This window comes from Carcharodon carcharias, chromosome 20 (genome assembly GCF_017639515.1).
Source record: "Carcharodon carcharias isolate sCarCar2 chromosome 20, sCarCar2.pri, whole genome shotgun sequence".
Classification (NCBI taxonomy): Eukaryota; Metazoa; Chordata; class Chondrichthyes; order Lamniformes; family Lamnidae; genus Carcharodon; species Carcharodon carcharias.
In genome coordinates, this window is record NC_054486.1 from 58,867,496 (window position 1) to 58,884,191 (window position 16,696).

General features: G+C 44.0%; 1 protein-coding gene across 4 annotated transcripts in view; it reads right to left on the reverse strand.

The window, feature by feature from the left end:
- Positions 1-12,503: 12,503 nt before the first annotated feature.
- kiaa0586 (KIAA0586 ortholog) overlaps positions 12,504-16,696 on the reverse strand; it is a 667,340-nt gene continuing 663,147 nt past the window's right edge. For all 4 annotated transcript variants that reach the window (XM_041214268.1, XM_041214267.1, XM_041214271.1 and 1 more), the window contains one exon: positions 12,504-13,033. In XM_041214268.1, coding sequence (XP_041070202.1) covers positions 12,891-13,033 — 143 coding nt within the window. In that variant the 3' untranslated portion in view covers positions 12,504-12,890. The remainder of the gene's footprint in view (positions 13,034-16,696) is intronic.

A 16,696-nucleotide genomic window follows, 5' to 3' on the forward strand; every position in this document is an offset into this window, starting at 1 on the left:
TGAGAAGTGTGTGTGCAGCTGCACTTTAAGTATAGTGCCCAGCATGAGGAAGCGGCGAGGTGACAGTGTGGTGAGCGAATGAGAGCCCATCCACCATCGAAACAGTGTGTTTCAAGGGAATGGAAGATTAATGAGGCGGGATTGGGATGATACGGCGTTGTGGTCGATGGATAAAATTCCGTTATCTCGTCCACTACTGTGCTTATTGCAAATCTGGGACGATTCTACCCTAAATATGAATTGCAGGGATAGTCTTTAACCAAGACATGCCAGAGGTGAAGCTTATTCTTTGTACTACTTTTGGTCAATATATAAAGAATTATAAACTGCATAGCTCATGTTTTTATACTGGCTTGGAATAATAAACAGTACAATTACCAAATTCCTCAAACAAAATACATAATTTCAGGCAGATTTTCAAAACATGTTGCATACATAATCAGTGTATTTTTGATGTTCCTCAGTCTTTTTACTTTCCCCTTCACCAGTTGAGAGAATACAGGCAGTCAATCTGTTTCCCTCTTCTGGCAATGTCACTGTAATGTCGTGAGTGAGAGGGATCTGGTAACTTTTCCTGTGATTTTCACTTACTCAGTATGAAGAAACACCTAGTCCCAGTATGACTAAAACAGAATAACATACAGTGACATCTTGGCAGAGATGATCATTAGATTCATATCGTGCTAACATTTCAAATCTTATTAACTGCTTGCAAACATAGAACTGATGGATTGGATGACCTTTCCACCAAAATGCGGATCTATTTCCTGTTTTATTACCTCAAGCATATTGCCACTTAATATAAAACCCACATTCTCACCTCTTTTTAATCTTTTGATTTAACGTCAATGTGCACTGAATCTTATATCTGCTACCTCTGCGACAATAACTTTGGACTGTCCAAATCCTTGCTAGGAAACATTTACTGTAGTATGAGTTTGTGGATGCAGCCTGTCACTCGATAGCAAATCATATTTCTAGTTACCTTCCTGTTGCAGTAGAACAACTGAGAAAGAATATCTCACTGTTTGAATCCATATCATTTAAAAAGTGTCAGCACAGAGTTACACTGGGATCATCTGTTACGTCAATCATTGTTGACCTCTCCAATCCTATTTTCATCTGTGCTTGATTTGAAATTCAGTGATGCTAAAACCAAATAAAGACAACTGGTTGCCTTCATGTACTGATGCTTGTAACATAGTGGCAGGTGCAACTTCTCTCTTGCAGGAAACAGTGCCAAAGGGAACAAAGAAAGAAGAAAGGAGTGCACTAATATGGTGACTTTCACATATCAGGGCATCCTAAAATGAGGTATTCACTGCTAATGAGGTACTTTTGAAGTGTAGTCATTGTTGTAATGTAGGTAAAGGTCCCACAAACAAACAAAATTACCACATAATCTGTTTTTGGTGGTGTTGGTTGAGGGACACATGTTGACCAGGACACCAGAAGAACTTTTCTGCTCTTCAAATAGTTGTATTAATCTCTTAAATTCACCTGAACATGCAATAAGACCTTAGTTTAACTTCTCATCTGAAAAATGACATCTTCTGCAATATAGTACTTTCTCATAACTGCACTTAAATGCCAGCTTAGGTCATCTTCTCAAGTCTGTGATGTGGGGCTTGAACACAAGGCACTTTGACTCAGAGACAAAAATGCTCTGAGTGAGCCAAACGAAAATAATCAGGCAGTAAATGAGTCTGTGCTTTTTAAAAATTATTTCTTCAAGGGATATGGGTGTCTCTGGCTAGGCCAGCATTTATAGCCCATCCTTAGTTGCCCTTAAGAAGGTAGTAATGAGCTGCCTTCTTGAACTGGTGCTGTCCATCTGGTGTAGGTACACCCACAGTGCTGTTAGGGAGTTCCAGGATTTTGACCCAGTGACAGTAAAGGAACAGCAATATATTTCCATGTCAGGATGGTGTGTGTGGTTTGAAGGGAAACTTAGAGGTGCTAGTGTTTCCTTGCATCTGCTTTTCTTGTCCTTCTATGTGGTAGAGGTCGTGAGTTTGGAAGGTGCTGTCAAAGGATCCTTGGTGAGTTGCTGCAATGCACCTCGTAGATCAGGGGCTCCGGGAGCCTTTTTCTTATCACGGGCCATTCGCACATAGACAAAAACAGTCACGGGTCACATAGACGTAAAAATCAACTTTTTAGAGAGAATACAGAAACATTCAACTCGGCCGCTGTTTTAATGTGATTGCTAAATTTGAATACTATATTGTTAAATATTATTATAGTAATTTAGCTGACACTTTTCCAAAGCAAACTTGTAATGATGATGATAAAAGCTATTTTGAAGGTGCTACTGTCATGGGTCTACATTTTTAGAAATCTTGCTGCAGGCCAGATGAAATTGAGCAACCGGTCAGATCCAGCCCACAGGCCATAGGTTCCCTACCCCTGTTGTAGGTAGTACACACGGTGTGTCAGTGGTGGAGGGAGTATATGTTTAAGTTGGTGGATAGGGTGCCAATCAAGCAACCTGCTTTGTCCTAGATGGTGTTGCACTTCTTGAGTGTTGTTGGAGCTGCACTCATCCAGGCAAGTAGACAGTATTCCATCACACTCTTGACTTGAGCCTTGTAGATGGTAGGCAGGCTTTGGGAAGTCAGGTGGTGAGCTACTCTCCACAGAATTCCCAGCCTCTGACCTGCTCTTATAGCCACAGTATTTATATATGGCTGGTCCAGTTCAGTTTCTGGTCAATGATAACCCCAAGATGTTGATAGTGGAGGATTCAGTAATGCCATTGAATGTCAAGGGAAGATGGTTGGATTCTCTTTTTTTGAAGACGATCATTGTCTGGCACTTGTATGGCGCAAATGTTATTTGCCACTTATCAGTCCAAGCCTGAATGTTGTCCAGGTCTTGCTGCATACAGGCATGGACTGTTTCAGTATCTGTGGAATTTCAAATGGTGCGAACTTTGTGCAATCATCAGCGAACGTCCCCACTCCTGACCTTGTGATGGAGGGAATGTCATTAATAAAGCAGCTGAAAATAGTTGGGCCTAGGACACCACTCAGAGGAACTCCTGCAGTGACGTCCTGGGACTGAGAATATTGACTTCCAACAACCACAACCATCTTCCTTTGTGCTAGGTATGACTCCAACCAGTGGAGAATATCCCCCGTCCGACAATTCCCATTGACTTCAGTTTTGCTAGAGTTCTTTTATGCCATAATAAGTCAAATGCTGCCTTGCTGTCAAAGGCACTCACTCTCACCTCATCTCTTGAGTTCAGCTGTTTTGTCCATGTTTGGACCAAGGCTAAAATGAGGTCAGGAGCTGAGTAGCCGTGGTGGAACCCAAACTAAGCGGCAGCGAGCAGGGTATTGGTGAGTAAGTGCTGCTTGATCGCACTGTCAATGACACCTTTCATCACTTTGCTGATGACTGAAAGTAGACTGATGAGTGGTAATGGGCTGGGTTGGATTTGACCTGCTTTTAGTGGACAGGGCATATCTGGGCTATTTTCCACATTGCTGGGTAGATGCCAGTGTGGTATGCTGTGACTGTTTTGGAATAGTTTGGCTGCAGGCATGGCTGATCCTGGAGCACAAGTCTTCAGTATTATTGTTGGAATGCTGTCAGGACCCATAGCCTTTGCAGTATCCAGTGCCTTCAGCCATTTCTTGATATTACGTGGAGTGAGTCGAATTGGCTGAAGACTGGCATTTGTAATGCTGGGGACCTCAGGAGGAGGCCGAGATGAATCAACTAATTGGCACTTCTGGCTGAAGATGGTTGTAAATGCTTCAGTTTTGTCTTTTGAACTGATGTACTGGGCTCCCCCATCATTGAGGATGGGAATATTTGTGGAGACAGCTCCTCCAGTTAGTTGTTTAATTAAACACAGAGATAAAAACAAAAAACTGCGGATGCTGGAAATCCAAAACAAAAACAGAATTACCTGGAAAAACTCAGCAGGTCTAGCAGCATCGGTGGAGAAGAAAAGAGTTGACGTTTCGAGTCCTCATGACTCTTCAACAGAACTGAGTGAATATTAGGAGAGGGGTGAAATATAAGCTGGTTTAAGGTGGCGGGGTGGGGGGGAGAGAAGTAGGGGGGGGTGTGGTTGTAGGGACAAGCAAGCAGTGATAGGAGCAGATAATCAAAAGATGTCACAAACAAAGGAACAAAAAGGTGTTGAAGGTGGTGATATTATCTAAACAAATGTGCTAATTAAGAATGGATGGCAGGGCACTCAAGGTACAGCTCTAGTGGAGGTGGGTGGAGAGACTAACAGGGCATACAAGATTTAAAAATAATGGAAATAGGTGGGAGAAGAAAAATCTATATAAATTATTGGAAAAAACAAAAGGAAGGGGGAAGAAACAGAAAGAGGGTGGGGACGAAGGAGGGAGTTCAAGATCTAAAATTGTTGAATTCAATATTCAGTCCAGAAAGCTGTAAAGTGCCTAGTGGGAAGATGAGGTGTTGTTCCTCCAGTTTGCATTGGGCTTCACTGGAACAATGCAGCAAGCCAAGGACAGACATGTGGGCAAGAGAACAGGGTGGAGTGTTAAAGTGGCAAGCGACAGGGAGGTTTGGGTCTTTCTTGCGGACAGACCGCAGGTGTTCTGCAAAGCGGTCGACCAGTTTACGTTTGGTCTCTCCAATGTAGAGGAGAACGCATTGGGAGTAACGAATGCAGTAGACTAAGTTGCGGGAAATGCAAGTGAAATGCTGCTTCAGTTAAAAGGACTGTTTGGGCTCTTGGACGGTGAGGAGAGAGGAAGTGAAAGAGCAGGTGTTGCATCTTTTGCATGGGCATGGGGAGGTACCAGAGGTAGGGGTTGAGGAGTAGGGGGTGATGGAGGAGTGGACCAGGGTGTCCCGGAGGGAACGATCCCTACGGAATGCCGCCGGGGGGGGTGAAGGGAAGATGTGTTTGGTGGTGGCATCACGCTGGAGCTGGCGGAAATGGCGGAGGATGATCCTTTGAATGCGGAGGCTGGTGGGGTAATAAGTGAGGACAAGGGGGACCCTATCATGTTTCTGGGAGGGAGGAGAAGGCGTGAGTGCAGATGCGCGGGAGATGGACCTGACGCGGTTGAGGGCCCTGTCAACGACCATGGGTGGAAAACCTCGGTTAAGGAAGAAGGAGGACATGTCAGAGGAACTGTTTTTGAAGGTAGCATCATCAGAACAGATGCGACGGAGGCAAAGGAACTGAGAGAATGGGAATGGAGTCTTTACAGGAAGCGGGGTGTGAGGTAGCTGTGGGAGTCGGTAGGCTTGTAATGGATATTGATGGACAGTCTATCACCAGAAATTGAGACAGAGAGCTCAAGGAAGTGAAGGGAAGTGTCAGAGCTGGACCATGTGAAAATGATGGAGGGGTATAGATTGGAAGCAAAATTAATAAATTTTTCCAATCCCGACGAGAGCATGAAGCAGCACCGAAGTAATCATTGATGTACTGGAGAAAGAGTTGTGGAAGGAGTAGGACGGGAACAAGGAATGTTCCACATACCCCATAAAGAGACAGGCATAGCTGGGGCCCATGCGGGTACCCATAGCCACATCTTTTATTTGGAGGAAGTGAGAGGAGTTAAAGGAGAAATTGTTCAGTGTGAGAACAAGTTCAGCCAGACGGAGGAGAGTAGTGGTGGATGGGGATTGTTCGGGCCTCTGTTTGAGCAAGAAGCTAAGGGCACTTAGACCACCCTGGTGGGGGATGGAGGTATAGAGGGATTGGACATCCATGGTGAAGAGGAAGCTGTTGGGGCCAGGGAACTGTAAATTGTTGATGTGACGTAAGGTGTCAGAGGAATCACGGATGTAGGTGGGAAGGGACCGGACAAGGGGAGAGAGAAGGGAGTCAAGATAACGAGAAATGAGTTCCGTGGGGCAGGAACAGGCTGACATGATTGGTCTACCGGGACAGTTCTGTTTGTGGATTTTGGGTAGGAGGTAGAAGCGGGCCATCCGAGGTTGGGCGACTATCAGGTTGGAAGCTGTGGGAGGAAGATCTCCAGAGGAGATGAGGTCAGTGACAGTCCTGGAAACAATGGCTTGATGTTCAGAGGTGGAGTCATGGTCCAGGGAGAGGTAGGAGGAAGTGTCTGCGAGTTGATGCTCAGCCTCCACGAGGTAGAGGTCAATGCGCCAGACAACAACAGCACCACCCTTGTCAGCGGGTTTGATGACAATGTTGGGGTCGGACCTGAGAGAACGGAGTGCAGTAAGTTCAGAGAGAGACAGATTAGAATGGGTGAGAGGAGCAGAGAAATTGAGATGACTAATGTCGCGCCAACAGTTCTCAATGAAAAGATTAAGAGAAGGTAAGAATCCAGAGGGAGGGGTCCGGGTGGAGGGAGTATATTGGAGGTGGATAAAAGGATCCGTTGAACGGGGAGAGGACTCCTGCCCAAAGAAGTGAGCACGGAGACGAAGACAGTGGAAGAAGAGTTCAGCATCGTGCCGAGCCCGAAATTCATTGAGGTGAGGGCGTAAGGGTATGAATCTAAGTCCTTTGCTGAGCACTGAACGTTCAGCGTCGGAGAGTGGAAGGTCAGGGGATATGGTGAATACACGGCCGGTGCTGGGATTGGAAGTTGGGATGGGGACGGAGGGACAGGCAGGGTTGGAGGCTCCTGGATGGGTGTTGGTGTTGATGAGTTGTTGGAGCTTGCATTCCTTAGCACTTGAGAGAAAGAGAAAAAGAGAAAGTGAATCCCAATGCAAACTAAAGGAACAGCACCTCATCTTCCGACTAGGCACTTTACAGCCTTCTGGACTGAATATTGAATTCAACAACTTTAGATCTTGAACTCCCTCCTCCATCCCCACCCCATTTCCATTTCTTCCCCCTTCCTTTTGTTTTTTCCAATAACTTATATAGATTTTTCTTTTCCCACCTATTTCCATTATTTTTAATTCTTGTATGCCCTGCTAGTCTCTCCACCCCAGCCCCACTACAGCTGTACCTTGAGTGCCCTGCCATCCATTCTTAATTAGCACATTCATTTAGATAATATCACCACCTTCAACACCTCTTTGTTCCTTTGTCTGTGACATCTTTTGATTATCTGCTCCCATCACTGCTTGCTTGTCCCTACAACCACACCACCCCCCCACTTCTCTCCCCCACCCCACCCCCGCCACTCCTCTTCCCCCCACCTTAAACTAGCTTATATTTCACCCTTCTCCTAATATTCACTCATTTCTGTGGAAGGGTCATGAGGACTCGAAACGTCAACTCTTTTCTTCTCCGCTGATGCTGCCAGACCTGCTGAGTTTTTCCAGGTAATTTTGTTTTTGTTTTGGATTTCCAGCATCCGCAGTTTTTCATTTTTATCTGTGTTTAATTGACTGCCACTCCTCTTCAAGAAATCCCAACCTTGAATAGGTTTTGCTCCTCTCTGCGACAAGATTTCCGTATCTCTCTTTTGCCTTGTTCACCTTCATTGCTTTCCATTTCTCTCCTGGTGTTTGACAAGGTGTTTACTAAAACCTGCTTTCACAGCCATATCTCCTTTCTCAGTGACTGTCTCCGTCTCTGACTTACCCCATGTGGATTTCAACTGAAATTCCATCCCTCTTGTTTCGAACCCACCGAGGATTACAGGTATCTCCAGGACATAAACCGTTTCTCGGACTGCTGTCCCCGTCACATTCTGAAATCCACACTCAGTGCCATGCGCCGCCATATGAACACACTTGACCTCTCCCTCCAGCAGCACCGCCGCATCCTTTTTCAAAGCTGCGTGTGCCCTCAGTTTCATTTTTTTCTTCGTCTTATCCGATGCCTCTTTCCCTCAAGTGCTAAGGAACGCAAGCTCCAACAACTCATTGACACCAACACCTATCTAGGACCCTCCATCCCTGCCTGTCCCCCCGTCCCCACCCCATCTTCCAATCCCAGCCCCAGCCATGTATTCACTATACCCCCCTGACCTTCCCCTCTCCGATGCTGAACGTTCAGTGCTCAGCAAAGGACTTAGTTTCATACCCTTACGCCCTCACCTCAATGAATTTCAGGCTTGGCATGATGCTGAACTCTTCTTCCACCATCTTCGTCTCCGTGCTCACTTCTTGGGCAGGAGTCCTCTCCCTGTTCAACGAATCCTTTTATCCACCTCCAATATTCTCCCTCCACCTGGACCTCTCCCTCTGGATTCTTACCTTCTCTTGATCTTTTCATTGAGAACTGTCGACATTAGTCATTTCAATTTCTCTGCTCCTTTCACCCATTCTAATCTGTCTCTCTCTGAACTTACTGCACTCCGTTCTCTCAGGTCCGACCCCAACATTGTCATCAAACCCGCTGACAAGGGTGGTGCTGTTGTTGTCTGGCGCATTGACCTCTACCTCGTGGAGGCTGAGCATCAACTCGCAGACACTTCCTCCTACCTCTCCCTGGACCATGACTCCACCTCTGAACATCAAGCCATTGTTTCCAGGACTGTCACTGACCTCATCTCCTCTGGAGATCTTCCTCCCACAGCTTCCAACCTGATAGTCGCCCAACCTCGGCACGCTTCTAGCTCCAACCCAAAATCCACAAACAGAACTGTCCCGGTAGACCGATCGTGTCAGCCTGTTCCTGCCCCACGGAACTCATTTCTCGTTATCTTGACTCTCTTCTCTCTCCCCTTGTCCGGTCCCTTCCCACCTACATCCGTGATTCCTCTGACACCTTACGTCACATCAACAATTTACAGTTCCCTGGCCCCAACCGCTTCCTCTTCACCATGGACGTCCAATCCCTCTACACCTCCATCCCCCACCAGAATAGTCTGAGGGCCCTTAGCTTCTTCCTTGAACAGAGGCCTGAACAATCCCCATCCACCACTACTCTCCTCCGTCTGGCTGAACTTGTTCTCACACTGAACAATTTCTACTTTAACTCCTCTCACTTGCTCCAAATAAAAGGTGTGGCTATGGGTACCCGCATGGGTCCCAGCTATGCCTGTCTCTTTATGGGGAATGTGGAACATTCCTTGTTCCAGTCTTACTCCAGCTCCCTCCCACAACTTTTTCTCCGGTACATCGATGATTACTTCGGTGCTGCTTCATGCTCTTGTCAGGACTTGGAAAAATTTATTAATTTTGCTTCCAATCTCTACCCCTTCATTATTTTCACATTGTCCATCTCCGACACTTCCCTTCACTACCTTGACCTCTCTGTCTCAATTTCTGGTGATAGACTGTCCACCAATATCCATCACAAGCCTACCGACTCCCACGACTATAGCTCCTCACACCCCGCTTCCTGTAAGGACTCCATCCCATTCTCTCAATTCCTTTGCCTCCGTTGCATCTGTTCTGATGATGCTACCTTCAAAAACAGTTCCTCGGACATGTTCTCCTTCTTCCTTAACCGAAGTTTTCCACCCACGGTCCTTGACAGGGCCCTCAACCGTCTCCGGCCCATCTCCTGTGCATCCTCACGCCTTCTCCTCCCTCCCAGAAACATGATAGGGTTCCCCTTGTCCTCACTTATCACCCCACCAGCCTCCGCATTCAAAGGATCATCCTCCGCCATTTCCGCCAACTCCAGCATGATGCCACCACCAAACACATCTTCCCTTCACCCCCCCGGCGGCATTCCGTAGTGATCGTTCCCTCCGGGACACCCTGGTCCACTCCTCCATCACCCCCTACTCCTCAACCCCCACCTATGGCACCTCCCCATGCCCATGCAAAAGATGCAACACCTGCCCCTTCACTTCCTCTCTCCTCATCGTCCAAGAGCCCAAACACTCCTTTCAAATGACGCAGCATTTCACTTGCATTTCCCCCAACTTAGTCTACTGCATTCATTGCTCCCAATGCGGTCTCCTCTACATTGGAGAGACCAAACGTAAACTGGGCGACCGCTTTCCAGAACACCTGTGGTCTGTCCGCAAGAAAGACCCAAACCTCACTGTCGCGTTCTATTTTAACATTCCTGCTCTCTTGCCCACATGTCTGTCCTTGGCTTGCTGCATTGTTCCAGTGAAGCCCAACACAAACTGGAGGAACAGCACCTCATCTTCCGACTAGGCACTTTACAGCTTTCCGGACTGAATATTGAATTCAACAACTTTAAATCTTGAACTCCCTCCTCCGTCCCCACAACTTTTCCGTTTCTTCCCCCTTCCTTTTGTTTTTTCCAATAATTTATACAGATTTTTCTTTTCCCACCTATTTCCATTATTTTTAAATCTTGTATGCCCTGTTAGTCTCTCCACCCCACCCCCACTAAGAGCTGTAACTTGAGTGCCCTACCATCCATTCTTAATTAGCACATTCATTTAGATAATATCACCACCTTCAACACCTCTTTGTTCCTTTGTTTGTGACATCTTTTGATTATCTGCTCCTATCACTGCTTGCTTGTCCCTACAACCACCACCCCCCACTTCTCTCCCCCCCACCACCCCCACCACCCCCCCCAACCTTAAACCAGCCTATATTTCACCCCTCTCCTAATATTCACTCAGTTCTGTTGAAGGGTCATGAGGACTCGAAACGTCAACTCTTTTCTTCTCCGCCGATGCTGCCAGACTTGCTGAGTTTTTCCAGGTAATTCTGTGTTTGTTTTAGTTGTTTAATTGTCCAACACCATTAATGACTGGATGCGGCAGTACTGCAGAGTGTAGATTTGATATGTTGGTTGTGGGATCGCTTAGCTCTGCAATTGCATGCTGTTTCTGCAGCTTGGCATGCAAGTAGTCCTACGCTGACACCTCATTTTTAGGTATGCCTCGTGCTGGCTCTGGCATGTCCTCCTGCACTCTTCGTTGAACGAGAGTTGATCCCTCAGCTTGATGGTAATGCTAGAATGCGGGATATGCTGGGCTATCAGGTTACAGATTGTGGCTATAACAATTCTGTTGCTGCTGATGTTCTCCGGCGCCTCTTGGATGCCCAGTTTTGAGTTGCTAGATCTGTTCAAAATCTATCTCATTTAGCACGGTGGTGGTGCCATACAACACAATGGAGGGTATCCTCAATGTGAAGACGGGACTTCGTCTCCACAAGTGCGGTGGTTACTGTCATGGACAGATGCATCTGCGACAGGTAGATTGGTGAGGACAAGATCAAGTAAGTTTTTCCCTCTTGTTGGCTCCCTTACCACCTGCCACAAACCGAGTCTAGGGCTCAGCCAACTCAGTCAGTAGTGATGCTACCAAGCAACTCTTGATGCTGGACAATGAAATGCCCCAGCCAGAGTACATTCTGTGCCCTTGCCACCCTCAGTGCTTCCTCCAGTGGTGTTCAAAATGGAAGAGTACTGATTCATCAGCTGAGACAGTGGGAGGTGGAGGCGGTGGGGGGAGGAGTGTGGTGGTAGGTGCAGGTTTCCTTACACGTTTGACCTGATGGTATGAGACTTCAGGAGGGTCCAGAGTCGATCTTGAGGACTCCCAAGACAACTCCCTCCTGACTGTATATCACTGTGTCACCACCTCTGATGCTGGTGTCTGGGTCACTGTCTGTACACTTTGATTCTGTGAATATGACTACATCAGGCTGTTGCCTAATTAGTCTTTGGGACAGCTGTCCCAATTTTGGCGCAAGTCCCCAGATGTTAGTAAGGAGGACTTTGCAGGGTTGATGAGGTTGGGTTTGCCGTGGTCATTTCTGGTGCCTAGGTTGATGCCAGGTGATCCGTCTGGTTTCATTCCTTTTGGTAGACTTTATCGGAGTTGAATCAACTAAGCAGCATTTCAGAGGACAGTTAAGTGTCAACCACATTGCTGTATGTCTGGAGTCACTTGCAGGCCAAACCAGGTAAGAATGGCAGATTTCCCTCCCTAAAGGACATTAATGAACCAGGTGGGTTTTTACGACAATTGACAAAGGTCTTGCTGTCACCATTAGACTAGCTTTTATTTCCAGATTTATTCATTGAATTTAAATTCCACCAGTTGCCTTGGTGGGATTTGAACCCATGTCCCCATAGCATTAGCCTGGATCTCTGAATTACTAGTCCAGTGATTATCATTACACCACTGCCTCCCAAATCTTAATGGCTGATTGGGTTCAGAATGCTATGGTCAAAAGCCAGGGTTGGAACAGGGAAACAAAAACAGAATTACCTGGAAAACCTCAGCAGGTCTGGCAGCATCGGCGGAGAAGAAAAGAGTTGACGTTTCGAGTCCTCATAACCCTTGACTTATAGAAAGAGAGACAGAGAATGAAAGAAAATACACAAGGATGTGGAATTTTCTCATTGTCGTAAGATTTAAATGCACCTAAATCTAAGGTTTCACAAGGATGACAATGTTAAATACAAGTGCCTATTGTTTATACCAATGCTTAAAAGCCTTTTCTGATTAAAAAAATGGAAAATCAAAGAATAGCATTTTTAATGAGTAGAGGGAAAACAGTCAGGCATTTGGACAATGTCAACAAAACCTAATAATGATCTCTGCAGAATTCAGTGTAAATTGATGAGTGTGAAAATATTTGAATTAAGGAGCAAACTTCTTCGTTAAATTTGTGCCAGCTTGTTCTGATTACAAATAATAACTGTCAGCAGCCACACATTTCACTTTGTTTAATCACTCCACCTTTTAATGGTAATTGGCATTTTTCTACTCCAGAAACACTGATTTTGGAAAGAAACTAAAAGAACTGATGCTAACTAAGCATCAGGGTTTAATGCTTTTCTGAAAAAGACAAGATAATCATTATCTGACTTCCTAGAAGAGAAACTTCAAATTTATTGTTCATTGACAACTAAAGCACAATCAATAACATACCAGATTTATTACAATTGTAATCAATAATGTTTTTAAAAAAGGTTTTTGAACTATGGTTATCAATTGTTACTGTAAATATAAACAAAATTATCAAAAACATTAAAATAACAATGTTCTGAAACACTTGCAGAAAAAAAAATCATTTAAGAGTCTTTTGTAAGGCTGTGTTTGGTAGATTTAGAAGATCTCAGCTCCAGAAGTATCATCAGCATCTATAGTGCTGATGCTGTCGGACTGGTCTTCTTCATTCATGGAAGGTAGAGTTACAGACATTTTCAAAGGAGTTGCTTGAAGTTCATGAGACCTTTCAACCTGGGTACCTTAAAAATAATGGAAGTACATTGCCATGAAGTCAGATTCCAAAATTATGAAAATATCTAAGTTTAAGGTCAGGGAAGATTTTCCATAAGCAAAATAAATTAAACTTATTTGTGGTACCAATATTGTTTTGTCTACTGTTTTGGGGAGAATATTCACTTTAAATTGCAACCCATTATGATTCATAGAAGGATATCCAGACCATTTTACCACCACATTTGGTAACAACCAATCAAATATCTGAAATGAAATAACCAACATTGTAATTGATTGCCACTGTTGACAGTGGTCACACGCCCTACTATCAAAGTTGTGAAATACAGCGGAAAAGGTAGCAAGGAGTAAACCAATTGCTTTCATTTTGTTCGCTGATCAAAAGCAGAAGTGGATTATTACTGACCTTCATAGATGCACTTCAAAAATTAGCAACAGAAACATCAACCTCATAACTGCTATAGTCCTTCTGGATCATCAAAATATCCTCCTTAAAGATGCTAATACAAGTTAATCAGTTCGTTTACAGGACTGAATGAACATATTTAACCATGACAACTGAGTAATTAATACTTCAAGTAATACTTTCTTTGGTTACAACAAATTAAGATTCATAGCATACAGTGTATATGTAATGTTTACATTGATCACTTGATTGGTAGTGAGTCGATTTTACTGACTGGTTGGGATTGTGGGTTACCTTGGGGATGAATTCCCAGCGGTAACACGGGTGCTCCTATACACTGATGTACTGGCATGCTGTGCCAATGCCCAGTAGGTGATGGCTTTGTTTGACAGTTACTCAAATCTGGTGGGCTGTAGCATGACCTAGGTGCTTAGCATGAAGCTGCTGTTGATGTGTTCAAAGTGGGCCAGGAACAGGGACCAGATTATTTAAAAATACATTAATACTTGATAAATACTACATCTAAGGGGTTAAGCAACCCTGGTCTAAATATTCTCTTTGGCAACAAACATAAATTAATTTTTGGTCCTTCTATTGTTTAATGTATTGCTATTAAATTTTACTGCAAGTAGTAAATAATTTAATACAGGACTTTCTCAAGCTTAACAGTTCTAAATATCCTCATTTCATGTACAAATATATTACTAGACATAAAACCATAAAACATATTCTGAAAAGAAACTTTAAAAAGTGTTAAGATAATTCAGGTTTGATATTCTAAAGATCACTAAGGCTCATTTTTTTCAAAAATCATATTGGTATGACAAATACCTGTTTTTTTTTCTCCCCTAGAGGAAAACATATATTCAGACGTAAGTTATTTAGATGGAATATTTTACTTCATCGCAAGTAATAGCCACATCCATAAAAAAAAGCTTTCAATTCTATGCCAGTAAGCATTCGTTTTACCATCGCATGATTTTTGATAAATAAAATTAGTTCACATGCCAGAAGTATAATTCAATTATTTTCCATCAACAGTCCAATACTTCTAACTATGAACTCAGCTATTTCTAATAGATGGAGTTCTATAATAGTTGTTTTCTTTAAGGTTGGCATTGTCCTTTGTACAAAATTTTTTTTTTTTGCTCTTTCCAACACTGATGAACTATAGCTGGATGACGTAGAAATATAGGTAGCCAAGAAAGAGTGGTGTTATCTTGTGACAGCACCTGGCTCTTCGGAGGCTTCTTGCAAGGGTGGTGAAAATTCATCTTGATAGATTTTTATTGAAATATAGTGAAACATTGATCTGTCAAGTGTTGTTTATTAGGAGTGAGAATGGCATATTTTCATTAAAAATCTAATGTTGCTGAATACATCACCCATGAAAATATACAGTGGACCATATAGTCTTATGCATATGTATTCATTAAGTTTCTGTTGAATTGATGGCTATGATAAAAATATACTATGCTGCAATGCAAAGTCAATATTTGTAATAAAACTGACTAGATTTTACTCATAAAAAGATGGAACAAAGCGTAGTGACACTCAGCATTAGTTTTAAATATTTGGATTTCATGCGATTTTCAGGTTCTATAATTCCCAAGTTGTTATTTGCATTTTTTTTAAATATCAAAGAAAATCTGAGTATTGCCCCATGTCAAAATACTATTATTGAGTTGACAACCCACAGCTTCAGAGGGATTACTTAAGTAAATTAAACCTGCTGAGTCCTTTAATTAGTTTTTACATTGCTGATGTTTGTTCAGGAAGAAGTGACCTTTCAGGAATTGTCTTATACTGTACATGAAGTGTGATATCTCAAGAGTCTACTTAAAAAATGTGAAGAACTGGCAAATTGATATAGTTGTAAATAAATTTGATTTGTTTTAGCTGATGAAAAAATGTATGCACATGTCCTATTTCTCATCGAGTTATACCCCTTCATTTAGACTTGCACATTAATTCTCAAAGGGACCCAATAGGTGAACCGACTCCTGGGGAGTGTGGTGGGGAGAGAGTTCAATTTTAACCTCTTGGTGTGTGCAGGAAGTTAAAAGAGCAAAAAAAAGGCAGGAATGTTAGGAAGTTGGCAGGAACCTGCTGATTCTGCATTTAACTTGAGTATTGTTCCCTGCTCCTCTCACCCGTTCTAATCTGTCTCTCTTTGAACTTATTGCACTCCGTTCTCTCAGGTCCAACTTAACTTGAGTAATAAAAACAAAAAACTTGGGATGCTGGAAATCCAAAACAAAAACAGAATTACCTGGAAAAACTCAGCAGGTCTGGCAGCATCGGCGGAGAAGAAAAGAGTTGACGTTTCAAGTCCTCATGACCCTTCAACAGAACTGTTCTGTTGAAGGGTCAAGAGGACTCGAAACGTCAACTCTTTTCTTCTCCGCCGATGCTGCCAGACCTGCTGAGTTTTTCCAGGTAATTCTGTTTTTGTTTTTAACTTGAGTATTGTTCTATGCTCCTCTCACCCATTCTAATCTGTCTCTCTCTTAACTTACTGCACTCCGTTCTCTCAGGTCCAACCCCAACATTATTATCAAACCCGCTGACAAGAGTGGTGCTGTTGTTGTCTGGCGCACTGACCTCTACCTCACGGAGGCTGAGCGTCAACTCGCAGACACTTCCTCCTACCTCTCCCTGGACCATGACCCCACCACTGAACATCAAGCCATTCTTTCCAGGACTGTCACTGACCTCATCTCCTCTGGAGATTTTCCTCCCACAGCTTCCAACCTGATAGTCGCCCAACCTCGGAAGGCCAGCTTCTACCTCCTACCCAAAATCCACAAACAGAACTGTCCCGGTAGACCAATCTGTCAGCCTGCTGCTGCCTCACGGAACTCATTTCTCGTTATCTTGACTCTCTTCTCTCTCCCCTTGTCCAGTCCCTTCCCACCTACATGCGTGATTCCTCTGACACCTTACGTCACATCAACAATTTACAGTTCCCTGGCCCCAACCGCTTCCTCTTCACCATGGATGTCCAATCCCTCTACACCTCCATCCCCAACCAGGATGGTCTGAGGGCCCTTAGCTTCTTCCTTGAACAGAGGCCTGAACAATCCCCATCCACCACTACTCTCCTCCGTCTGGTTGAACTTGTTCTCTCACTGAACAATTTCTCCTTTAACTCTTCTCACTTCCTCTAAATAAAAGGTGTGTCTATGGGTACCCGCATGGGCCCCAGGTATGTCTGTCTCTTTATGGGGTATGTGGAACATTCCTTGTTCCAGTCCTACTCCGG